Here is a 26,027-nt window from a genome sequence, read left to right on the forward strand (position 1 = left end):
TTTCAGCCATTGTTTATTGACTTAGGGCATAACCAGCAAGAATAAAATAAAACAAGTATCCTTTGAAATAGTCATAGTATTTTGAAATTTGCTTGTTCTAATCCTGTCATCTTATAGTTAGTTAAACAGCTAATAATAGTTAAAAGATTTACTCAGGTCACAGTGATTCTGAGTCAGGGAGAAGACTGGACCTCCTTGCACCTAGATGTAGGGATCTTTTCATCAAAGTATGGTTTCCTTCAAGTGCAATGTTCATGTTAATAACCAAGTAGCCACATTAGCATGTAAACATAAAATGTTCAGGAATTAAGTACAGAAACATTCATATATTTTGAAATAATGTTAACTTCCAAATCCTCCCAATGACCTCCAGAACTACCAGCTGATCAAACCGAACCATTTATTAGATATACTTCACTAAATGTCACTTTGGTGGTCAATTGTGTGGAAGAAGGAGTGGCTAGGGTAAGGTAGGAATTTGAGTTCCCATGGTTGAGGAGGAGTTTTTCAGAGTGGGAATCTCCTAAAGAGTGAGGGAACTGACAGATCTTTAATCAAATCTTTTTTGTTTTTTTTCTTAGCATTTTATTTACTCTAATACCCACCCTTTTTAAATTTCCTTCCCAACCCTGTCATGATCTCTTCCTTCCTACAGTTCCTTTTCCCATGTTCATGCCTTTTTGTGTGTTTTGACCCATTGATTTTAACCAAAACCATCTGACCATAGCTTTAGATCAAGCCATTGGAACCGAGTATGCTCACTCTTGGGCACACAACCGAAGACAATGCTTATTAATTCACAGGAGTCCCTCGACTAATATCTTATCAGGAAAGGTAGAGCTCTGTGCAGGCCTACCACAGGCAGCCTCCATTGCCAATTTATCTTCTGTTGAAGGAGAACGGGTCCTCTTGTTTGTCCTGGCTGCCCAGCTAGCTTACACCAGAAATAATCACACAGAAACTGTGTTCATTTAAACACTGCCTGGTCCATTAGTTCTAGCATCTTATTGGCTAATTCTTATGTCTTGATTTAACCCATTTCTAATAATCTGTATGTCACCATGAGATTGTGGCTTACCAGGAAAGGTTCAGCATGTCTGACCTGGAAGTTCCATGGTGGCTCTCTGTCTGACTCTGCTTTCTTCCTCTTAGAATTCAGTCCTATCTCCCCGCCTACTTAAGTTCTGCCCTATCACCAGGCCAAAAGCAGTTTCTTTATTAACCAATGAAAGCAACACAAATACAGAAGGACCTCCTACACTAATCTTTACCATTGTTGTATCATGCCCCAGAGATGATATTACACAGTCGTTCTTGTCTTCCTTTCTTGCTATTTCCCCCTCTACCATGTTCCTTGAGCCTTAGGAGAGGAGGTATGAAGGTTCTGTGTTTTGCTGAGCCCTCATCTGAAACTTATTCTTAGCACCTTGCACAGCCATGAGTCTCTGTATTCACTGTAGAGAAGGATGAGCATAGCATGTATCTATGGAACTAAATATAAATATTTAAAATACAGTTTGACTCCATGCGTAACTACACTAGTGAGTTCTTCCCAGGGCCTATGACCTCCCTAGCCATGGGTTTTTGACTGATTTACAGTGCCAAAGCAAGTATTCATAAGTAAACTAGTCCAAGCTGACCTCTAAATTGGTCTTTTTACCTCAGGCTCTGAGTCCTTGGCACAACAACTGCATAAATAACTTTTTTTGTCCATGGGAATATTTTTGTTCTGATAGGAGAGTTATTCACCCAAATCAATAAGCTATCTGATTGATGAAATGGTTTTCAAGAATTTCTTGAACAGTAAGGTGGATCAGTTGGTAAAGATGCCCGCCTCCAAGCATGATGACCTGAGTTCAGTTCCTAAGACCCACATGGTGGAAGGTGAGAACTGACTTCTGTAAGTTGTGATTTGACTTCCAAATGTATATCATGGCATGAGTACCCACAGCTAATAAGCAAAATGTTGTCTCAAGTTTCTATCCTGCCCGGTTCCCTCTATGTTAGCCATGCCACCCACAGTCATTTAGTCCCAAGGAAATCACACAGAAGTCTACATTAATTATAAACTGATTGATCCATTAGCTCAGGCTTCTTATTAATTAATTCTTATAACTTACATTAGCCCATAATTCTTGTCTGTGTTAACCATGTGGCTTGGTACCTTTTTCAGTGAGATAGTCACATCTTGCTTACTCTGTTTCTGGCTTCCTCTGTGGCTGGGTAACGACTGCAGACTGAAACTTTTCTCTTCCCATAATTCTCGTTGCCACGCCTCTATTTCTTGCCTGGTTGCTGTCGCCCCACCTATACTTCCTGCCTGGCTACTGGCCAATCAGCATTTTATTAAAAATAATACAAGTGACAGGATAAAAGACCATTGTCTCACAGCAGCAAAATATACTTTTTGAAAAGAATTTGCTTCCATTTCTTTAAAAGACAGTTTTCACTGTATAACCCTGATAGCCTGATCGATCTGGAACTTGTTATGTGGACAAGGCTGGTCTCAAGCTTCTAGAGATCCACTGTCCTCTGCCTCCCAAGTGTTGTTGTTAAAAATCATCTGTCACACTCTACTCTAATGAATTTCTTTTTCCCTTTATTTTTAATTTAAGATTATGAATTCTCTCTCTCAGCAATCCTTGTTTGCCTATAGGTCTGTGTCTAGGGTGGGACCTTGTGAACTTTCCCCTCCCACAATAGCGTGTCTATTGGTATGGTTCAGGTCTTCTTTAGGCAGTTATATTGCTGAGGTATCATGGGTTAAGCTTCCCTGTAATTTCTAGAAGATACAATCTCACAGAATTCCTGGTCCTATGGCTCTTGCAGCTTTTCCACCCCACCCCTCTTGATGGTCCCTCATCAGGAATTCCTCTCGGTACAAGAGTTGTGTTGTAGATGTAACCAGTGGGGCTGGGTACCCCATGATCAGTTGTTCTAAGAGTTGTATTGTAGATGTAACCCCTGGGGCCAGGTACCCCATGATCAGTTGTTCTAAGAGCTCTGTTGTAGATGTAACTCCTGGGTCTGGCTACCCCATGCTCAGTTGTTCTCTTCCTTTTAACCAATTTCAGTTTTCTTTAATGACATCTGTCTACTTCAAGCTTCATTGATGAGGGAAGATGGTTACACTTACCTGTGGGAATAAGGGGAAGTATTTACAAAACAGTAATTATACTGATGCACTAAAATGGCAGTAGTAGGTTGACCTCTATGATCCATGACGTCAGAAGCCTCTGGTAAGAGAATTTCTTCAAGTAAACACTTGCTTATTGGTTTCATGTATTATCTTCTATAGAGACCAATTCTTTCAGTTTGCTGGGCACTGAAGGTGTTCATGTGATGTAGAACTGAAATTAAAAAACATGGAAAGTTTTAGAACGAAGACAGCTCCAGGCAAACCGAGAGCAGTTTCTTAACCCCACTTTTGGAAAAGAATCCAGGAATAGATAGGAGAGTCACATTGACAGAGGCCTCTTCATGCTCTATCCAGACTCTAACTGTACTGATTCAGTAGTCTCCACCTTCACATAGAATCTATCTCTTTTCTTAACGCCTCCCAAATCTGACTAACCAGTTTCTTGTGTCATTGCTCTGACACCATTTGATAGAGTTATTTAAGTCCTTCAGACAGATATTAGACCATAAGAGTCAATAAAAACCATGATGCATGAAGGAATTACCTGGCCACTTTTGTGAGGTGCTTAGCCCAAGGTCCTCTAGGAGTTATGTGCTGAAATTCATCTCTACGAAGGTTTGGTTTCTTAATAACACCAGTCTTTCTGGGAACGCTGTATGTGGCACTGTCACACAAATGAAAACAGTTTTAGTAGCTTCATATAATCAGCAGAATGGATGTTTGTTTAAAAATGATAGGAACAAATTACTTATGATGTTGAAAAGCCAGGATTAGCTGGGTGTTGTAGGATGTGCCTTCAATTACCGGGTTAGAGGGTGGTGGCAGGCGTAAGACCAGCCTGGCCTACAAATCGATTTCCAGCCAGGCACGCCACAGTGATGCGGTGAAAGCCTGTCTTAAACAAACAAAACCCGCAGAAGTACTCCCTCTCTGCCCCCTGCTTGCAACTTCAGATGTGAGTTCTCAGTTGTTCGTGCCGACATGTCTTTATTCCACCACCATGGACTCATAACTCTCTGAAGCCAAAAGCCAAATGATAAGTTCCCTTAGTCATGGTGTTTTATCACAGCAATTGGAAAGTAACTAGGACGCCCTCCCAAGTCTGAAAACCAGGCTCGGTAATTTTGAATACAGACTTAATGAAAGTAAATTTTCAGTTAGAATTCCACTGTAGCTCCCACTTTTATTACCATGCCACCAAAGCACATTTATAACAACCTGAAAATGTTTTGGAGACTGCCTCCACTGTCCATTAGTTAAAACAAATTCTTTAACCAAAGCACACTTAAAATGTGGTTAGCTGACTCTGGCCTCTGACCTCTGGCCCCTGTGAATAGATGGTAACAGATCTTTCGGCTCTGATCACATTTAGGACCTTGAGATGACAGGATCATCCTGGCTGATGTGGAGGTGCCTGGTATAGACACCGAGGTCCACAGAGCGAGGCTAAAGATCAGAGGAAAGAGCGGCCCCTCCACAGAAGCAGAGGCCGTGAGTCTTAGGAAGATGTACGGCTGTTAAAGCTGGAAAGTACAGGAAACCGAGTCTCCCCAAAGCCTCTACGTCTTCATTTTACCCCTAAAATCATCTTGGATTCTGATCTCCAGACATTCAATAGGATAAATTTGTTTTATAGGTAAGTCAGGAGGATCGTGCTCACTTGTTACAGCAGCAAGAGGAAAGTCAGGGAAATGGACGGCAGCTACTTCTGCTCTCAATAGTCATGATTTCAAGTTGCTTTTATGAGCAAAGCTTGTCCTCCCTAGCAACAGTTGTTGAGTAAGTTGACAACTTAATGCTGGACACTGGGAGGGAGAAACTGCTTATCTCTTCCCAAATCCAGTGTTTACATCTTGTATGGCAGAGGCTCCGGATATCATTGCTTAGACATATTGCCACTGCCTAGTCATGAAGATTTGTTTAGTCCTTGCCAGCCTCTAGCAGAACCATAAAACCCTGGCCCTCTTTCAGCTTTCTTAGACTTGTAGTTTCAAGAGAAAACTACCTTTTTTTTCTGATCCTGATTTTATTTTAACTGTAAGAGGTAAAAAGAATCAGAAATTTAACTATGATCAGGAATCACGATTATAATAATTTTGTTTGCTGTGCTGTTTGCAATAAAATAATCCCACCAGCCCCTTTGAAAGAAACCTTCCAACGGATCCATGAATACAAGCCCTTTAAGACACGCTTTTACACTCACAAAGACATACTGGGTAAGTGATTTTACTCTTTTGGGGGATGGTGGTGGGTGGGAGTGGTGATCTTTGGGAGAAGGTTTCTCTCCATAAGTCTGGCTATCCTGGAACTCACTTTATAGACCAGGCTGGCCTCGAACTCATAGAGATCCATCTGCCTCTGCCTCCCAAGTGCTGGGATTAGAGGTGTGCACACCACCATGTCTGGCAGTGATTTTATTATTTTTATTTGTTATAGCATAGAACAGCATATGCGCTTTTCTTCTCAGCTCTGTCCTGTTTGAAGTTTCATCATGAAATGATAATGTGTCGGAATATAGCTGTTCTACTTAATAGTTTTGTGCATGGCAAAGAGTTTTTGGCTTCTCAATAGGTCTCTTATTGTGAATAAGACATTAATATACATCTTTTAAATTGTTTTGAAGTTTTGAAATGTACCTGTTTAACATCTGAAACATCATAGTAAATGTATGTTCTTTCCAATTTGCCTGTACCTGGGGACTTTTCATACATGCAGGAGAGAAAATATCTAAATACCCCAATAAATGAGTGGAAAAAACTTAGTCTTTACTTTGTAGCTAGTGACAAAAGCAGATACATATAAACAGCATAGGAATATTTATCACACATACATATATGAATATAGTATATGAGCTAATGAATTATAATCTATAGTTCCATTTCTCACTTACACCCAGAAAAATTTTAGTCTAATCCTGGAATTTATGCATATTTTCTAAGGATTCTTCAATTATTTTTCCCTGTCTTCTTTACCATGGATGTGGTAAGCTAGTGGTTACTTGATTTCACTCCTAATTTACTAAAAGAGAAATTAGAGAGTTGAACTAAAAGGCAGGGGAAATAGAATTATAAAATCTTCTAAAGCATCAGCTCCCAAACTGATTTTAATGTTTCGTAAATTTTTGGTATGGATTATTAATTGTAATCTCTAAAATAATTTTTAGACCTAAGACAATGTTATCTCCATTACTTAATGATTTTTGATATACTTTAGTTATTCCTTATACTTTATAGGATATATGAATCTAAACCCTGGGCAGATAAATATATGTAGAAATCAGTATTTTATATTCACTTGCCTGTGTTTGTCATTAAATTATTATAAGTCAAAAGAGAGCTAAAATTCTGCCTTCTTTATAAGTAAACTCAACAGAACCTTGAAGTATCCATCCAAGAGTATTTCACAGGGCTGTGGTTCTCTGCTGTCACAGTCTCCAGGGTCAGGCCTCATCATGTACATTTTTTCTTCTGTCTTTAAAACACTCTTTGTTTTGGAATAGTTTGATTCATGGATTGCAAAAGGGATCAAAGCATTCCCATGGGCCCCAGCTTTTCCAGTTAGTTTTGTAATCTTGATACATTGTCACAACTGGGAATTTAGCACAATAAGAGCAGTGCTCTCATCTCAGGTGCACCCCTTACCAAACACTCCCCTTACAAGTGGAGTTTTATGAAATTATCACACGTATATTCATGAAGACCTCTTCACCCTGTCCATTATTAGCAGCCAGTCATAGCTTCCACAATTCTGGCAGCCATTAATCTAGTTCTCTGTCTTTGTAATTTTATCACACGAGAATGCGACAAAACAAAATCATATAATATGTAGCTGTTTTTATCTGCACCATGGTTTTTAGACTCATTGAGGTTGTTTTTATTGTTAGTGTCTGTAAATGGAGACTGCCCCAGACCTGAGTAATCACACAGAAACTATATTACTTAATTACAGTACTGTTTGACTGATGTCTCAGGTGTATTTCTAGATAGCTCTTACATCTTAAATTAACCCATTCCTATCAATCTGTGTATCACCACAAGACTGTGGCCTACCAGTAAGCATCTATCTCCTTCGGCAGCTACATGGAATCTTGCTAACTCCACCTCCTCTCTCTATATATCTCACCTGGCTTTACTCTGCTAAGCAATTGGCCAAAACAGCTTTCTTCATTATCCAATAAAAGTCCCACGTATATAGAAGGACATCCCACATCAAGTGTCTCCTTTCACAGCATGTAGGTTTTCAAAAAGTTCTGTAGATGTCTTCTGAAGTTAAGGCTGAGAACAACAAATCCAATATTTAAACATTACAAGGGATAATGCCAATGGCTGGGGCAGACTGTGGGGCCACTGCAGTGCCACCAGGGTTTATTCCTACTGCTTGTACTGGCTTTCTGGAGCCCATTCTCTTTGGAGGGATATCTTGTTCAGCCTGGATTTAGTAGGGAGGGCCTTAGACCATCCCCAAAGTAATGTGCCTTACCCTCTCTGAGGAGTGGATGGAGTTTCGGGGGAGAAGGTAGAGGGAATGGAAGGAGGGGAGGGAGTTGGGAACTGGGATTGGTATGTAAAATGAAAAATGATTGTTTTCTTCTTTAAAAAACAAAATAAAAAAGGATAACACCACCCTATATTTGTGTTACGTTTTTATGAATGTGATGAATTTACACAATATTGAGATTTTATGCATCCACCTCTACCACAATATTTACTGCTTTATATTTTAAGACTCATTCATTGGAGGGGGCGCACTGGAGAGATGTCTCAGCAGTTACGAGTACTTGCCACTCTTCCAGAGGACCCACCTTCAGTTTCCAGCACCCATATCAACTGGGTTTTTAACTATAGCTCCAGGGAATCCAATGTCTCTGGCCCCTGGGGTACCTGAACATACTCACATACAGATACACACTCCTGCTCACCATTTAAAGCAATAAAAATAAATCTTAAAAAAAACAAAAGAATGAATTTTTAAAAAGACCCATTAATGATCTAGTGGTAAACTTCTATCCCCAAAATATATCTTTCATCTCTAGGTGATGGAGATAACGTCAAACAGAACACATAAAGTGGAATTTTGTGATGGTGGACCCTGTCATCAAGATTTTAGTCTGCTGTGCTCACACTCAGTGAATTGGCCGAGCTGGCGCTGCAGTCAGGCCTACTCAGCATCTAGAAAAGGACATGGACACAAAAGGTTCCAACATGCATTAGCCCCAGGCCACTCAGCATCTAGAAAAGGACTAGGAGAGACAAATGGTTCCAACACACATTAGACATAGTTTAGAAATCTCAGAGGAAAAGAAGCTATTTCCTCTTTACATCCTTATGCGAGCAAACTAGGAAAGAGTGTGGCTGGTCAGGCTTGACTATGTACCCTGTTCCAGATCAGCTTCTATAAGAAAGAAAGGCCAAGAAGATCTGGATGGTGCTTATAGACAACCTTACCACACCACTTGAGGGCGTTCTTGAGAGAAGTGGGACCTGTTACCATGACAGGAGATGTTGAGCAAATACACATATCCGCCACATCTTACCATGGGAATTGACATGCTAGGGACTATAACTGTGTTAAGGGCCATCTCAGGTAAGATGTACATACCCTGAGACCAGACCAAAGGATCCAGTTCTTAGCTCCGGGTCCAGAATTGTCCCCTCCTACCTGATTTTGTGCATCTCTCTACCTTCTCTGGAGTTACACTTTAAGTGGAGAAGTTATTGTGCGATGTTGTTATGTGGAAGTCAAATTAGATCACTGACAGAGTAGTAATAGACTGGACACTTAGCTCACTCCACAACTGACGGAGTTGGAATGGCCAGCGCTAATGAAAGGCACATGCGTGATGTATTAAAGAAAAATGCCCTGTCAGAAGCGAGGCGAGAGGTGGATAGTGTGCCAATGCCTTGTGAATTCACATTCTGCTTTGAGTGTGCCACACCTTGCAGGGCATTTACTTTTCATTGTCTATGGTTTAGAGAGGATGTATGAAAATGACTGATTCAGGCCTAAGGGATGGATTCCCACTTAATCAGTGAGTGGAAAACTTACCCTTCCAGAGAGCACCTTCAAAGACAAGAGTGTGAGCTGGGGAGACGGCTGAGCGGGCAGAAGCACGCTGAGCGCGATGGGTTCAGTTCTTAGTGCCGAAAGTAATTCAAATGAGTGGCATCACCTAATGGGAGGTGTCCCTAGATGGCTCGCATCAATATTAGCTGATGATAGAGAGGAAAGCCAGGAACCAGTCCCCAGGGACCTGTAATGATGTTTGTCCAAATACACAGATATTGGGGCAAGTATCCTGAACCAAGAAGAGAAGTATCAAGAGGCTGTGCTCAAGGAAAGCATTGAAAAAGCAGAAGCTAAAGTGTGGGAGAAGGTAAAGGACTCAGACATTACCCTTAGCCACATTTCTACAGGCTCCTCACTCGGCATTTATCTAAAACTGTAAATTCGGAATAGCAAGCAAAGAGATAGCCCACAGAGTCTTTACAGCTATGGGTTCTCGGGCGTGTTCTTTGCCCTCTCCATTCTTGGCTTCATCTGTGGGGTGGGGGTGGGGTAGTAATGACTCCCATTTCAAAGGATAGTTGAGAGAGTTCAGTGAAGGAATGTACTTGGCACGAGGTGATGCTTAGTAAGAAGCAGGTCCTGCCAAGAATTTCCGTCCAAGTTGCCCCCGTATGGAGGACTCCAGCCACTTACTCTGGTTTGATTGAAACTTTCACAGAATAGGGCCAACTTCATTGTAAATTGTTCACTATGGTCTTCTGTTCATTTATGGGGCTGTTCATCTGTTGCAGTGTGTAATCCTTCTAATGCCTTATCTTGACTGACTTTCCCTATCTACTGTCTCTAAAGTCCTTGGTGCTTCTAGTCACCAGCGGGCATTCCTACAGACTCAGCTACACAGGAGGCCTGGGCAGGAGGAGGCTGGCAAGACCACGGCTGGCCTGGGAAATCTAAGAAGGAGCCCACATGAATTAAACAAGCCAATAAAACAAAAGCCCAAGTCCTCATGCATTGTGTGCATGGCTGCTTAGTGCCGTGGGACCGTTTGAAGACTAAAGGAAGAACTACTTTACTCATGGTTGGAAAAACCTCAAACCCACCACCTCAGTTCTTCCAGTCATAAATGAATCGAGATAAACGGCTCTCTGACAAGAATTAAAGTTCTTTGGGGCTAGATAAAGTATAACACTAAGAATCTAGTAGTTGTAAAAATCAAACCATAAGGACCACCAATTACTTATGTGTCCCGATATAAAGAAACACTTTTATGAACAGTCTAAACAAACAGTAGTTTGAATCTAAGTTTAGCTAGTATCTGAGTATTTTCTTCAAATAATCTAAGATATATTCTTTCCTAACTCCTGATGCGGGGATCTTGATGGTATTCATGCTCTCTGCTTAGAGCCTTTTAGCGTCGGGTGCTGGCTCCCTTCCTTGTGTTTCCTAGGTTAACATACTCAACCACATACATATACTCACATACATATACATATATTCATATACATATGTATGTTCACCACACACACACACACACGTGTGTGCAGCTGCCCCGCCTTTAATAATTCAAAAGACAGCAAAGGTTACCCAGGGCTCGGTGTGTCATGTGCGTCTAGCTAAGGCAGCCAGAGCTCTGTGGGATGTGGGAGTAAGAACGGTGTAATTAGGGACCCCGTGGTGGCTGCTACTTTTCACTGAGCACGGACACCTAACTTGCCGATTTCTTCAATAATGAGCAGCTTTTCTGTGCCTTCCCTGAAATAATAATAGATAAATGAACTTTTCTTTCAAAGGCTAAAGAACTCCAGGAACAAGCAGTGGACAAGGCACTCCAGGACGCCCAAGCCAGACACGCGTTTGAAATTCGGGTACTGGAAGAACAACATAAAAGAGACTTAAAGGTTTTGTATGCAATAATTTGCTCATTGTTTTTTTTTCGAAGCATTTAGTAAAGAAAAGGTGCTTATGTTAGTTGACGGGGCGAAGAGGTGGAGCAGTAATTAGTAAAGTTCAGATTAGTATTTCATAAAGCTTGGGAGGGAACCTGGTGATCCACAAGACACAAGGTTCTGTGGTAGCCCTTTCATAGCCCAGATCACCATTGTAATTAAATAACTAGCCGTTTTATGGAACTAGCTGTTTAGTGTTTGGTTCCCTGGCATGACCGCAACCTACATATGGGCAGTCTGTCTTGTTGTTATGCAAGCCCTGGTATCCAGTCCTGTGCTGGGACTTAGCAAGCTGTCGCTTCCCTTCTTCTGGGCTTCTTGCTTACATCTTTTTGCCTAAATTTGCTTTTTCTGAACTGCCAAGAGAGACATATTTGCTGTCCCTGAAGTAATCCTAGTAGACCAATGGTCACAAGATAAGGGGACCTCTTTTTTTGTTGTTGTTTTAAATTTTCACTGTGATATGTATTCATTGTACAAGACAATGTACAACATAATTATATATATGTGTATGTATGTATGTATGTATGTATATACCATATGTATACTTCCAAGTATATATTGTATGTTGGGACTGTCACCTCAGGCCTTCCTTCCCCATTTTCACCCTGCCCAATAATTGCCTTTGCTTCTCTGGGCAGTTTTACTTCCACTTTTATATCATATATCCATACAGGATTTTATGTATCAATATAAAATCTAGGAACCACATACGAGAAGAGGAATGAGATTTCTTTCTGAGACTGGCTTAATTCACAATTACCTCTAGTTGCATCCATTTTCCTGAAGAAAACAAGCCAACAACCAACTCCACTGTGTATGCTACCGCATTTTCCTTATCCGTTCTTCCGTGGTTAGATAGTGAGGCTGGCTGAGAGGAGCTTCCTAGCTTGCAAGCTCATCAGCGTTCCCAGCGCAGAGATTCACTGCTTAGTTCTCTATCTCTGTCCCAAAATTCCGGTTCAAAGGACCGGAATACAGAACTTTCTTCGCATTTGCCGAGGAGGAGACAGAGGAGGACCATGTGTGTGTGCTACGTGGGCAGAGGCTGCAGGAGAGTGACAGGGAGCCTAATGATGTGATGGACGAGCGGCTGAGGAGATGGCCACGCATTCATTGTTTCTCCAAGCAGCACTTAGCGTATACTAGTTGTGGACCAAATGAGGTCCAACGGACTGTCCTTGTACCCACTTGACCAATAGGAAAGGGAGCTCTGCTCCGTTCTTCCAGCCCAGCCATAGGATAATCCCTGCTCAGGCCCCAGCAGAGTGCTGGCGCCCCATGGAGTTAGTAGGCATTTCCAAAATGCTGAAAGGCTTTTCTTTCAGGTCCTTTTGTGAGACTTCTTCACAATAATGCTTTGACTATTAATCTTTCTCTAATTGGTGGAGAATACTCCACAGGTCCCCCTACCCTAGAACAACGGAGCTCCTGTGGCCTCCATGAAGGAGGAAGGGTAGCAACCCTTGACTGATGAGGGATGTGGAGCGGCGGAGGGGACTGGAAGGCAGGCTCCTGTGGTCCTGTGCTGTGCCTGTTTCCTGCCTGGGCCTCAGGCTCCCGTCATGGTGTTTCTTTATGCCATCTTCCAGTGTCACATCTCATATTTCTATGTATCTTGATACTGTGACAATCAATAAAATCACGTAGCTGGAGCTAGAGCTGGAGCCCAATGGTAGCTTAGCATCCGTGAGACCCCAGGTGTGGCCAGCACTGAAAAAGAAAAGAAAAGTGGCTGAAAAACTTTAACCATACCCCTCTAACCTCTTCGCATTTCGCATACAGCCTTTCAATGTGATCCTCCAGTATTCATTTTAAGTCATCAATCCTGTAATATCTATGTCAAATTTGCCATTCCTTTTCTTTAAGGCTGTAGAAGAAAAAGCCAAGATACAGATGTTTCAAAACATGGATGAGGAGCTGAAAAGAGAGCACTCCGCCGCAGAACAACGCATGGTCCATCGAATCCAGAGGCTCATGATGGAGTGCCACAGGGAGAAGTTAGAGGCAGTGAAGAAAGCCAGGGAAGAAGAAAGAGAGATTGTCCAGAAAGCTGTCGAGGAACAGAAAAGGTACGCCAGAGAACACGAGCGTTCGACTCAGTGAAAATCTACCTAGAGAAAGAAATAAGGTTAAGATATACGAGTGAATACTGCCCAGCTTTTCCTGGTTTTATTATGAGATATATCAAATATAGGTAGGAACGAGAGTAGAAGAGAGGGAGAGGGGAAAAGAGGGAAGGAGGGGGAGAGAGAGACAGAGAGAGACAGAGAGAGAGAGAGAGAGAGACAGAGATTTAAGAAAAATGGTAGCGTAAGTACTCAAGTATCTAACATATACATAAGGGATTGAAATTTGCCAACACTTCTGAAAACTCATGTTGTATTCTCAGTCATATCTCCATCCCCCTTCTCAACGTTATGTTTCTTATTTTGTTTCTCCAGCATTAAAATGCTCAGAAGAATTAATAAACACTTTTCCATAAACACTTAGGAGTCATTGTTTCACACGCTGTAATAGATGTGTTAGGTCTTGATCTGTTCCTTATGAACGAATAGGGGTAGTCATAAAAACATTGACTTCACAGAAATGCACAGAAGAAGACACACAAGTCCCAATTTACTGCCTCCCACATCTTCTTTGTCTCCCCAAAACAAACATTTTATGTACAAGGCTCACTTCTTTCCACATCCTCTGATATACTCTCAGCCTTATATATTTATGTACATAACCACACATCATTGTACAGATCATATTATACATAAGTGTGCACTGTGAAGCAGAAGTGGGGAGGGAAGAACATGGAGGAGAGGAACAGAGAGAGACAGAGAGAGCCGAAGAGAGAGAACTGAGCTAACCCAGTCAGCAGTCCAGGAATTTCTGGGTATAAGAGACACCCATGTTTCCAGATGTTGAGTGGCCTGTCCAAGACTCCCTAAACTTTAGCAGCAGAACCAAGATGGAGTCTTCCTGTTTGACCTCTGAGTCTGTGTTTGTCCCTTTTGGGTTTTGCTGCTTGACTTAAGCATGTCTATCTGTGTATAACTGAGAGGTAAGATCTTGAAGACAAATCTCTCCCAGAGTTAAAACTTGCCATTCCAGTGGCTAGAAAGAAGGTTGGAGAGCTGTGGCATTCAGGTTTACCTCTCTTCTGTCTAGAGTATATCTTTGCTTAGAGAATGAGTTGTGTCTACCACAGTGGCCGTCGGGCCCCTGCTCCCTTCCCCCACTTTTCGGTCTGAGGAGCTTTGGCTCCTCTTTCAGGGTCTCGTGTTCACTCCTCACACACTGGCAGCCTGATGGGCCCTCTCTTGTTTGTTGTTTTTCCCCTTCAGCTTTTCCTCTGGGAGGCTCAAGTGTAAGTTTTTCTTTTTCAGTTTTCACCATTAGAAAAATGCCATGAGTATTATTTGAATATATTCAACTGAAATGTCTGTTTTGCTCACTCATGGTTCCCAAATGCCCTGAAGAGAGCCTGGTGCCTGTTAGCACTTGTTAACATTAAAACACTGTTTTTATCTCCGAGGGAATAGGAAAAAGTTTTTTTCAAGAGCAAAATACGAGTTACCTGGGCCTAGAAAGAAGTTCAGGCTATCTCAGATACCATGGTAACAGGTTCATGCATGTGCTTGTGTGTGTGTGTTCACATGTATGTTTGTATTTATGTATGTTCACATTGTGTGCTTGCATATAGAGGTCAGAGGGAAAACTCGGGTGTTCCCAGGCACAACCTAAACCACCCCCCTTTTTTTTTCTTGAGACAGATCTCTCACTTGGATAGAATTTGCCAAGTAGACTAGTCTGGCTGGCTCAATGCAAGTGTGTATCACCACGTTAGTCTTTCTTTCTTTCTGTCTTTCTTTCTTTCTTTCTTTCTAACTTGGGTTCTGGGAATCAAACTTGTGTCCTCATGCTTGCAAGGCAAGCACTTTATTGACTGAGCCATCTCCACAATCCCTTGTGAAGTTTTTATACTAACAGAACAAAGAGCTATGAATCAGAGCATTTTAAAATACATTGGTGAAAACATCAGGTGGGCGGGTAGAAGTGTCACAGAAAAAGACGTCTCTGTTATAGGCCTCAGGTGAGACTTGATAACATTATTAGTCTTTCAGTCAGTTGGTGGAAGTTAGGCGGTCTTTTTGCACATACAAAAAGAATTTGCCTGATAGTCCGTAGGGATGCTAGGTCAAACACAGAAGTACAGAATAGTGACTGTTGGGGAGGTTAAACACAGCCTGGGGTAACATGGCTCTGGACCTGTAACATCCTATTTCCCATGTCAGTAAAGTTTTAATCAGCCCATCAGTCTTGTAGGGTGCCTTACATAGACACAGGGTTGTTCTATGGAACAAGATCATCCATTCTGTTTTGTTGTTTTTACTTATCATTTTCTTGGGTGGTAGGTATTGAACGTAGAGCTTTATGCGTGGTTGGTAGCTGCTCTGGAATTGAGCTACATTGCCAGCCCTTGTAAACCGCTGAACAAATGCTACAAATCTATTCTGGTCAGCTAAATTCTGCAGTGTACCAGATCTTATCTCTGGGCATTACTAAATTCCAGGCTTCTTTAGACACTTGCAGAAACTAATTTGTGGAGAGAGAGGGGGGAGAGAGAGAGAGAGAGAGAGAGAGAGAGAGAATGAAATTCTGCTGAAGAATTTGTTTGGATACTATGGTGGCGTATCCCGATAACTTGATAGACTGTAGAGACACCTTGTATGTAAAGCTCTGGGAATGCCTGAGAGGGTTTGTAGGCTGGGCTAGCTCAAGTGGGTAGACTCACCTCAGATGTGGGCTGGAGATTTTAGAATGCATGCTGAGCATCTGCGCTCCTCAGTCTCTGCTTCCTGAGTAGGGATGCTGTGAGACCCTGCTGCCATGCCGTCTTCTCCATGATGGACCGCACCCCCAAGCCATAAGCAAAACCAAAACCTTACACAAACAAAAACACAAGTTGCCTGTGCCAGGCGTTTGTTGCAGCACAAGAAAATTAACTAGGACAGAGAGTCAGTACCAGGAAGCAAGACAACTGCTGTGATAAACCTGACCACGTGCTTCTTAGGCCTTTGGAACGGGCTTATAGGAACGGTGGAAGAGTCTCGAATTTAGGGTAGAAAAATCCTTCAGTGCTGCAATCAGGGCTTAGTGGACTGTTCTGGAGGGAAGGACATAATGCCAATAGAAATGTAGATGGTGAGTCCATGATGGTTCAGAGCAGAACAAGAGCTGCTGCCAGGAAGTGGACTAGAAGTCCTTCATGTGACACCTTCAGGTTTCCTAGCTTCTTCACAGCCGAGTAATAATTCCATTGCTTATATATCTCATATACACCACGTTTTCATCTCTTCATCGGTTGATGGACATCTGCTTTGATTCCATTTCCTAGCTATTATAAACAGCTATCTAGCGATGAGCATAGATGATCATGTGTCTCTGTCGTGCAGTATAAAATCCTCCAGTATGCCCAGAAATGACTCCAGACTGATTTCCATAGAGGCTGTACTAGTTTACACTCCTACCAACAGCATGAAAGGGCTCTCTCTCCCCCACATCGACTCTAGCATTTGATGTTTAGACTTCTGATGATGATCATTCTGACTGAGCTGAGGTGGTTTTGATCTGCATTTTCCTGATCGCTAAGGTGTAGAACACATTTTTACCTGCCTCTAATAGCTATAATTTTATGACAACTCTCTTGATTCAATAACCAGTGCACATGGACCCTTTTTATATTTCTCAAATCTCTTTCTGGGGGCAGCCAGGCTTAGTGGGAGATGCCTATAACCCAGCACTCAGAAGCTGAGGCCGGGTGAACAGGAGTTCATAGCAGACTGTGGTTCATAGTAAGATCTAGCCGAGCAGACAGGAGTGAAGTTTATCTCAGAAGTGTAAGTGGATTGGCTAGTAACCATTTGGAGAGAGTCTGTCATCTCGCATGTCTTCAGGCTGAGTCCTCGGTCACAGAAAGAAACTGAGCAAACTATGAAAGATCAGAAGAGGAGGAAGTGGTGGGGACTGAACCAAACCCTGGCCTGTGTTACATTTGCAATTTTCCATTATACTAACTTGTTCGACAGGAAGTCATTTGAGTTATTGAGTGAGCTTTTCCACTTCACCTGAACTTATCGAGTGTCTTCTGGATGAAATGGATTTGAAACTGAAGTTCTGGTAGAAAGCAATTATGACCCTTCCTCAATATTAATGGAGTAACTGACGGGTGGCTCCCCTCTCTGAGCGCAGCACTGGTACAAACAACACACAGGGATTGAAAGAGTTAAATTCCTAAAATGATCAAGTAAAGTGAGGGCAGGTCATGCACTAAGGGAGGCTTCTGGAGGAAGATGTGTTGGTCTTTAGGAGAGAGATGTGATTTCTGAAAGAGACATAAGAATGAAAACAGAATGCACAAAGACATGTAAATGTCTTGTACAATGAGACACGGCCAATGGAAGAGTCCTACTGAACCCCAAGTTGCAAGTGTGCTTCAGAAAGGACAGCCTCTGGCTATTTCCTCCACATCCTTGTTAATGCCTCCAACCCCAGCTCCAGGGGATCATTACCAAATCAGGGAAGTTTCTGGTGTCCCAGTCAGAAAACCATAATGCATTTTCCTGTTAAACACAGTGGTTACGCCGGTTGACATAAAGCTAGCGTTTCAGCTGTACAAATGAAAAGTGGATTAACGCCTTCTTATTGTCCAGCCAAGCACATCATCTTCTCCGATCTGCCTTCTGTACAAATGAGTTTTGAGGAACAAATGTCATTATCCTTTAGTCGTTGGCTGTGGGGAAATGTAACCATCGGTTCTCACTGTCTTCAAATGAGGATTTTTATTAATGGGCATAGACGGGGCATGAAAGTGTGTTGGCGGCTGTCTGCATGAGACAAGTGAAAAACACCACTTACATTGAAGAGAATGTGGAAGGAGCATCCACGGGTGTTTTTTCTTTAAGCCCATGAGCAGCACATCCTGTATCACTTTAACAGCAGCAGCCACCCGAAAATAGGCTCCAAGTGTTTCAGAAGAGCACCGAATGGAGAGATTTCTAGTACAGATGTTCCGTGTTTCCTCACTGGCACAGTAAGGCTGAGGTAGCAGAGCGTATTTTGTTTAATACCCTTTTATTCTCTACTAATTCATTTTATGAAATATCAGCCTAATTCTTGTAAGTGTGGACATACCCTGCAACTATGTTAGAAATGGTTACATTTGTGCCAGCACTGTGCTTAAGTAGAGCATAAATTTCAAACCTCCAACTCTCTAGCCTTGTCAAATAGAGATGGCTTACAGAGGGTGCACAGATGCCACACCAGGATGTTCACAGCTTACAGAGGGTGCACAGATGCCACACCGGGATATGCACAGCTTACAGAGAGTGCACAGATGCAACACCGGGATGTTCACAGCTTACAGAGAGTGCACAGATGCCACACCGGGATGGATGTTCACAGCTTACAGAGAGTGCACAGATGCCACACCGGGATATGCACAGCTTACAGAGAGTGCACAGATGCCACACCGGGATGTGCACAACTTACAGAGAGTGCACAGATGCCACACCGGGATGTGCACAGCTTACAGAGAGTGCACAGATGCCACACCGGGATGTGCACAGCTTACAGAGAGTGCACAGATGCCACACCAGGATGGATGTTCACAGCTTACAGAGAGTGCACAGATGCCACACCGGGATGTGCACAGCTTACAGAGAGTGCACAGATGCCACACCGGGATGTGCATAGCTTACAGAGAGTGCACAGATGCCACACCGGGATGGATGTTCACATCTTACAGAGAGTGCACAGATGCCACACCAGGATGTACTCTCTGCTTACAGGAAGTGCACAGATGCTAACCAGGATGTGCAATGGAAGCTTCCCAGCTGGCCCTGCTATTTCTTCCGCTGGAAGCTTGGCAGCAGCTGGTGACAGTGTCGTTGTTGATTGACAACAATGGATAACATGCAAAGCATTACCACGTGTCTTGTTTCTCAAGTGGATCCAAAACTGTCGGGACTCACCATTCCCTCCAAGCTGTCTGCAGTGATCCCTGCAGATCCCAAGTCCAAGCTAGACTAAGTTTGGAGAAGAGAAGAAAAAAACACGGGCACTGATATGGCCCTTCCTTCAGTACTTCCTCATCCTTCTTCAACAGAAGAAGAGACAGATAAGCCAGTTTGTACAACAAAATAACTTTTTTATTAGTTAATAATTATTTTTTTCCAGCCCAGTCCCATTCCCCACCTCCTTCCACTCCTCCTAGCCCCTCCCCCAACCTCCCCTCTTCTTCTGCCCCCTCCCCCATCCACTCCACCTCCTTTTGCTTCAGGAAAGGCAGTCCCCCATGTATGTCAGCCAGCCATGGCATGTCAGGTTGCCGTAAGACTAGGCACCTCCCCTCCTATTAGGGCTGGATGAGGCAACCCAGTAGGAGGAAAGGGACTCCAAAAGCAGGTAACAGAGTCAGAGACAGGCCCTGCTCCCACTGTTAGGAACCCCACAAGAAAACCAAGTTACACAACTGTAATATGTGTGGAGGGCCCAGGTCAGTCCTATGCAAGCTCTCTGGTTGGCAGTTCAGACTCTGTGAGTACCTGGAAGCCTAAGTTACCAGATTCTTGGCTTTTCTTGGCTTTTCTTGGGTTTTCTTGGCCATTTCATATGTACCATAAAATTGATTTTTTTAAAAATATTGTTTATTTATTATGTATACAATACTCTTTCTGCGTGTATGCCTGCAGGCCAGAAGAGGGCACCAGACCTCATTACAGATGATTGTGAACCACCATGTGGTTGCTGGGAATTGAACTCAGGACCTTTGGAAGAGCAGGCAATGCTCTTAACTGCTGAGCCATCTCTCCAGTCCCAAATTGATTCTCTTCTACAGCAAATATTTAGCTTACCTTAAGAATCTTTTTAAAAAGCCAGGCGGTAGTGGTGCACGCCTTTAATCCCAGCACTCAAGAGACAGAGGCAGGCGGATCTCTGTGAGTTCAAGTTCAGCCTTGTCTACAGAGTTAGTTTCAAGACCGCCAAGACTATTATACAAAGAAACCCTGTTTCAAGAAAACCCAAGTCTGTTTTAAGCATGAATATTCCCCACACCACCCCGTTTTTCCAAGGCTGAATTCACAGAGACAGTCTGCCTCTGTCTCCTGAGTGCTGGGATTAAAGAAGGTAAATACCTGGGATAGACTTTATTAGCTCAGTTTCCCTAAGGTTGGTGCCGGGGACCTTCAAGCACACCTTCCTCTTTGGGGATGTTGGATAGGGTCATTCAGCTGTTGTCCCGGGCCCTAGAGGCCTTGGTTCCAGCCTCACTAACAGCCTCACTGGTTTTATAAAGCACCAGGCTAAGTCCAGAGGACGTGCATGAGTATGAATTCATAGCTCTCCAGCATCGATATGGTTACTGAGGCCTCCATCCTCTTTACCTGCTTCTAGCTGATTCCTCCTGGCTGGTCTTCTATCCTAGCAGTTCTAGATACTGGCAGTTAGGGCTTTGCGGTTTCCTGGATTTGTTCCTTTTTGTCTCGATTCCTATCTCTGTCTTTCATCACTGGTTCAGACCCTCATCGTACCCCAGATGGTTACAGAATGATACAAGGTGGTCTCTCTGTCTCACCGCACTAAGGTTTAGCCTTCTTACTGTTACCAGAATACTGTTCTTAAATGCTGTTTTCATCGTCTTGTCCTACCGACGAAACATTTTATGGTGACCTTTTATGGGATTGAAGCAAGTAGTGGCTAAGAGAAGCCACGCTCCTGCTTCCGGTGACGTTGAACAACAGTTCTCGCGGCTCTTGGCAACAGTTCTCGCGGCTCTTGGCGAGCCTCACATTCCTTACTTATCACAAGGGAATAGTAAAAGTGTAAGTAAAAGCAGTAACAGCCCCAGTGGGTCCTTCTACAAATTAAATGAGCAGACATGTAAAGCGCTCAGAGTGGAGCACTGACCCTTGCTGGTGATAGTGGATATAACCCAGCTGTGGGAAGAGGAGGCCGAGTTGCCTGGTAACTGGAGATGAATGACATTACATCAAGATTAGGGAAGTCTCAGGTTTAAGGTCAGGCTAGAACTAGAAAAAGTAAGAGAATTTCAACCACAGAATGAGGTAAGCCTCACAAAGACTTCATTTGTGTCGGAGGCACCAGGAAGGAACGAGAGGGGGAGCATTTTCATTACAAACCTTAAATACTTTACCCCAACATTTTAGGTATTTTATTCTTCAGACAGCTTAGCCAAGCACGGTAATTACAGAAGTCCACGCAGTGCACCTGCATCACACTGCCCTGGACTCAGACTGCCTGGGTCACGGCGCTGATTTTGCACCATCATTTATGGGTGAACCTGACAAATTACCTAACTGCTCTGAGCCAGGGTTCTCATCGTGAATGGGGCCTAATCATGGCATGACTTAACTGAATTTTCTGAGCTACTGATTAGAATATACGCAAAAGCCTGGCAGCTTGCTTGGTGCATGGTAACAGTTCAATAGGGTTGGCTACTATAACATATTTATTTATAGCCTACCTATCTACATATCTGTATTATCTAACCTATATATATTTGTAATATAATTATATTTTAGATATATATAATATGTATATACAGATAGAATGATATAAGCAACCAGAGGTCAGAATCATTCAACTGCATGGCCCAAGAGCCCTCAGGGTCCCTGACTTTTTGACATATCCATGAGGTCAAATTCATTGTTTTGTTTTTTACAAGAAGATGATGTCATTTTCTTTCTTTCTCTCTCTCTCTTTCTCTTCTAATGAGTGTTATATTTTTCAGGAGTTTTAATAGTAGGATATGTCAATATATTCAAATAACATGAAAAACCAGCTTTGTTTTAAGCCATACATAAAAGAACTTTGCAAATGATTGTAAAATTATGCCAGTCTCTTCACCAAATATTATATTTTATTTTGGAAAATATTTTTCATTTCATTACATTTCATTCTGCATCACACTGCCCTGGACTCAGACTGCCTGGGTCATGGCACTGATCTTGCCACCATCATTTATGGGTGAACTTGACAAATTACCTAACTGCTCTGAATGGGGCCTAATCATGGCATGACTTAACTGAATATCCTGAGCTGAAATGAAATGAAAGTAGAAGTGATTTGTTATTTTGCATAAACTGATGTCTTTTAAAATGTCTGTCTTTTAGTCCCTAATTCTGTTAATATCAATAGATAAAACTCATATAAACTATTTATTTGTGGGTTCCTCAGTAATTTTAAGTGTAAAAGGAATTTGGCCCTGTGATCAGAAAGTTAGAGATAATCTATAATTAAATATAGCTCAGTTTAAATCAAGATTAAACCTAAAGCTAACCCGTGAGTATAAAGCTTGCTTCCGTCCATCCTAAAGATGAGCAACAAGGGTTCGGTGGCTTAGGCCTGTAGCCTCAGCACCCAGCACTCAGGAGGGGGATCAAGAGTTGGAGGTTAGGATCCGGGAGTTTGCTGTGAGATTGTCTCTAGGAGTGTCAGCAACTACACCCATAAAGGCTTACCAACATGGCTGCCTAAGCTTGAACCAGACAAGGGCAGCAGGGATAGGCATGTCAAAGAGGACAGGGGAAAGCCTGTGGGGCCTCGGCTCTATACAAAGATCTACAGGCGTGAGGGGGATGCTGAGAGTGGGAGACAATAGGCTTCCCCAGGGAAGAGCACACCAATTGGTTATCCACCTCCAAAGGGTCAGCTAAAACATACATATAGGTTAACATTAAGCATATCGATCAGGTTACATTTAGAAATATATATCCGCATTGTAGTGTGGAGCTGTGGGCAGGCCTGCTTTTCATCCCGCCCGGTTCCTGCACAGCTAGCTTAGCCCCAGAAATAACAACACACAAATTGTATTCATTTAAACACTGCCTGGCCCATTATCTCTAGAGAGTTAGTTACTGACTAACTCTCATATCTTGATATTAATCCATTTCTAATAATCTGTGTAGCACCACGAGGTGGTGGCTTACCGGAAAAGATTCAGCATGTCTGACCTGGTGGCTGGCTCCATGGCGTCTGTCCCACTGCCCTCTTCCCAGCATTTTATTCTGTTTACTCCGCCTACCTAATTTTCTGTCCTATCAAAGGGCCAAGGCAGTCTCTTTATTGACCAATGAAAATAACACAACAGACAGATAACCCTCCTCCATCACTGCATATATAAATTCATATATGATGTAGCAACAAGTAATGAAAAGAGGACATAATTTGGACATAAAAAAGAGGACAAGAAGTGATATATGGGAGGGCTCAAAGGGAGAAAAGAGAAGGGAAACATGATGTTATTATACTATAATCTCAAAAATAAAAAAAAGTTGAAGGTCAGCCTGAATTATGCAGTTGATTCAAGTTCACTCAAAGCAACAAAAAAATCAAACATTAATGATACTATTTCAAAGACATAAAACAACAAAAAGGAGATGAATTGCTATGAAGAAATACCTTCTGTGGGGGTTTAGGACTGTGGCTCTGTCTCTTCATTGTTTTAAGTACGGTGCCACCATTAGACATTAAACTAGTGGCTGTGCCCCAGCCTGTGGCCGAGAAATTGATGGGCAGCCTCTGAGCACAATTTTTAGATTGATGATTGATAGCTAATATATTCTGAAAGCTCACGTACACCAGGTTTCTCAGGCTGGTGACTCTTCCGTGATTAGCGATCAATTCATTATGTTTTTAGTGGCTAGTCAATCTAAGTTGTAAATCTGTGTGATCTTTTGCAGCAAGATCATTGCGGAGCTTGTGAGTACTGGCGTGACAGCGACTAAAGATCAGAAGACAAACTTGGGCCAGCTGATAAAAGCAAAGGAGCAGGAAATGAACGCCTACTATGGCCTGGCTCAGAGACAGAAGCAAGAAGAAGTGCAGGAAGTGCTTCAAGAAGCAGAAAAAACCCACCAGGCCACGCTGGACAACGTGATGGATAAACTGGCCAACACCCAGGGGGAACTGATGTCTGTGGCAAAGCAGCTGGGAATCATGACGAACTGGAAAGACTTCCTGGAGGAGGAGTTACAGGAAACCCGGGTAGCGTTTCAGAAGTACATCAACTACACCTTCCCCAAGCTCTCCCCGGGACATGCCGACTTTATCCTGCCGGAAAGAAAGAAAACACCTTCCTGTCTTACGAAGGACAAAGAAAAGAAAACCGGGTAGACATCAGCTGAAACATCGCCACGGAGACTGCATCCCACAGCTGAATAAATACACTCAATACCATTGATCGATATCTGTTCAGCGTACTATTTGGCTGTAAGAATTTTTAATTAACATTTCAAGTTGTCGTAAAAATGACAGATTTCTGACTTTTTCTTTTTGCCATTTTCAAAGTAATGCATTTCATATGGCACTTTCAAACATGCTCAAGTCTGGCGGGTCTTTGCTCTCTTCGCTCCCTCTGCTTTTCTGTGCTGTAAACATTGTCACAGAAAACCACAGTATTCAAAAAACATATGCCAAGGTGTGAGTACCACCTCTACCTACAGAGAGAGGACAAACTAATTACGAAGTGAAAACCCACTTCTGTACCTGGCTTGATTCATTTCTCCACCTGACGTGAAAGCACACACACGTTTGTGCAGTTGGAAATCAGTGAAGGAGCATGTTCTTAGGTTGCTTGCATTTGTGGAGTGTCACCTACAGTAGAGAGATTACTGTCTGGTTAACAAAAACATCAATTTTCATCAAATATATTGAGAAAAATTTTAAAATTTGGGCCCTGCAAGAAAAGTATCTATACAAGTTAGGGATTCAGAGTCCTGTGCCTGGCACATGCCCTGTGATGCTCTGGACCACTAATGCCAACAATCACTAAAAGTGAAAGAAGACCAGCACCTATAGGACTTTTCTAAAACCCTATTCACTAAAAGCTAACGTTTTTTAAATTTAAGTTTTTAAATACACGTGGGAACCCCATTGGCTTATGTTTGTGCCAGGATTCAGACTCAGGTGCTTGAGCATGAAGTTCTCCTAACTGCTGAGCTATCTCTCCAGCCCCAAGAGGGGTCTTTATGAAACAGGATCTTGCAGCCGCTCTGTCAAGTGTAGAACCTTGAGCTTCCAGCACCAAGAAGAGAGAGTTTTCCCACTGCTTCCTTCTGCAATGCTGTTGGTATACCGGGTACCTCCTCTTCATCTGCTCATTAAAGTGTCAGTTACTGAAAGCGTGGTGCCAGTTTTCTAAGCATCTCTGGTTCCCACGGTCTGCTGCTGGCATTCTGTCTCACTGAATGTGGGGAGCGCCCCCCCCAACCCACTCTCTCTAAGGGAACATAGTCCCCTTCCTTGTGAAGTTCCATATTCTATGTAACCCAAGCGATGTAACCCAAGCATCGTCAAGCATCACTGGCCTCTCTAGCTTTCTCTGGCTTGCTTCTGGAATACTCTGCCAGACCTATCTTACTTGGTCCTTTGGCTGGGGATAAAACATTCCATCAGAATAGCATCTACTCCAAATTTGTCAGTCCTACTTATCTTTTAACTTAAATCCATCAGTTTATGTAGATTTCTAACCTGGTCTTCTGAAACGAAGTCCAGGTTCTTTTCTAACAAAAAGAATAGTTGTATTGCCTTCATCTTCTCAAGACCCATACTATACTGACACGATTCTTTTTACTAGTCTCTTAATAGAGTCTAGTTTCTTTTTAAATTGATGCCTTCTTATAACAAGGAAAAATTAGAAGTCCACTCAGTCATAACAGTGATGGTAATGGCACCCAAGTCCGTATTTTATTACAGACACTGTACCAAGTGCCACATTGTAGTGTGAGGGGGCTGGCTTGTTGGGGTTTCCGTCCCGCCCGGTACCCCACAGCCAACAAATCCCAAAGAGAAATCACACACAGGACTCCATAAGGTTATAAACTGATTGGCCCATTAGCTCAGGCTTCTTGTTAACTCTTATA

At 42.6% G+C, this 26,027-nt stretch overlaps 1 protein-coding gene across 1 annotated transcript; it reads left to right on the plus strand.

The window, feature by feature from the left end:
• The first annotated feature begins 109 nt into the window (after window positions 1-109).
• On the plus strand, window positions 110-25,130 carry C16H6orf163 (chromosome 16 C6orf163 homolog). Its single transcript, XM_048420655.3, has 5 exons — window positions 110-5,355; window positions 9,418-9,512; window positions 10,936-11,043; window positions 12,961-13,163; window positions 23,847-25,130. The coding sequence occupies exons 1-5, from the start codon at window positions 5,208-5,210 to the stop codon at window positions 24,277-24,279; spliced, it is 987 nt and encodes a 328-aa protein (XP_048276612.2). The 5' UTR covers window positions 110-5,207; the 3' UTR covers window positions 24,280-25,130.
• The last annotated feature ends 897 nt before the right edge of the window (window positions 25,131-26,027 follow it).

Source organism: Myodes glareolus, chromosome 16, assembly GCF_982192425.1.
Source record: "Myodes glareolus chromosome 16, mMyoGla1.1, whole genome shotgun sequence".
Taxonomy (NCBI): domain Eukaryota; kingdom Metazoa; phylum Chordata; class Mammalia; order Rodentia; family Cricetidae; genus Myodes; species Myodes glareolus.

Bases quoted from the DNA above. Each gene is read 5' to 3' on its own strand.
- C16H6orf163 (XM_048420655.3), top strand. From the start codon at position 5,208: ATGATCAGGAATCACGATTATAATAATTTTGTTTGCTGTGCTGTTTGC. The intron at 5,356-9,417 runs GTAAGTGATTTT...CCAAATACACAG, and splicing joins CACTCACAAAGACATACTGG to ATATTGGGGCAAGTATCCTG. The intron at 13,164-23,846 runs GTACGCCAGAGA...GATCTTTTGCAG, and splicing joins GCTGTCGAGGAACAGAAAAG to CAAGATCATTGCGGAGCTTG.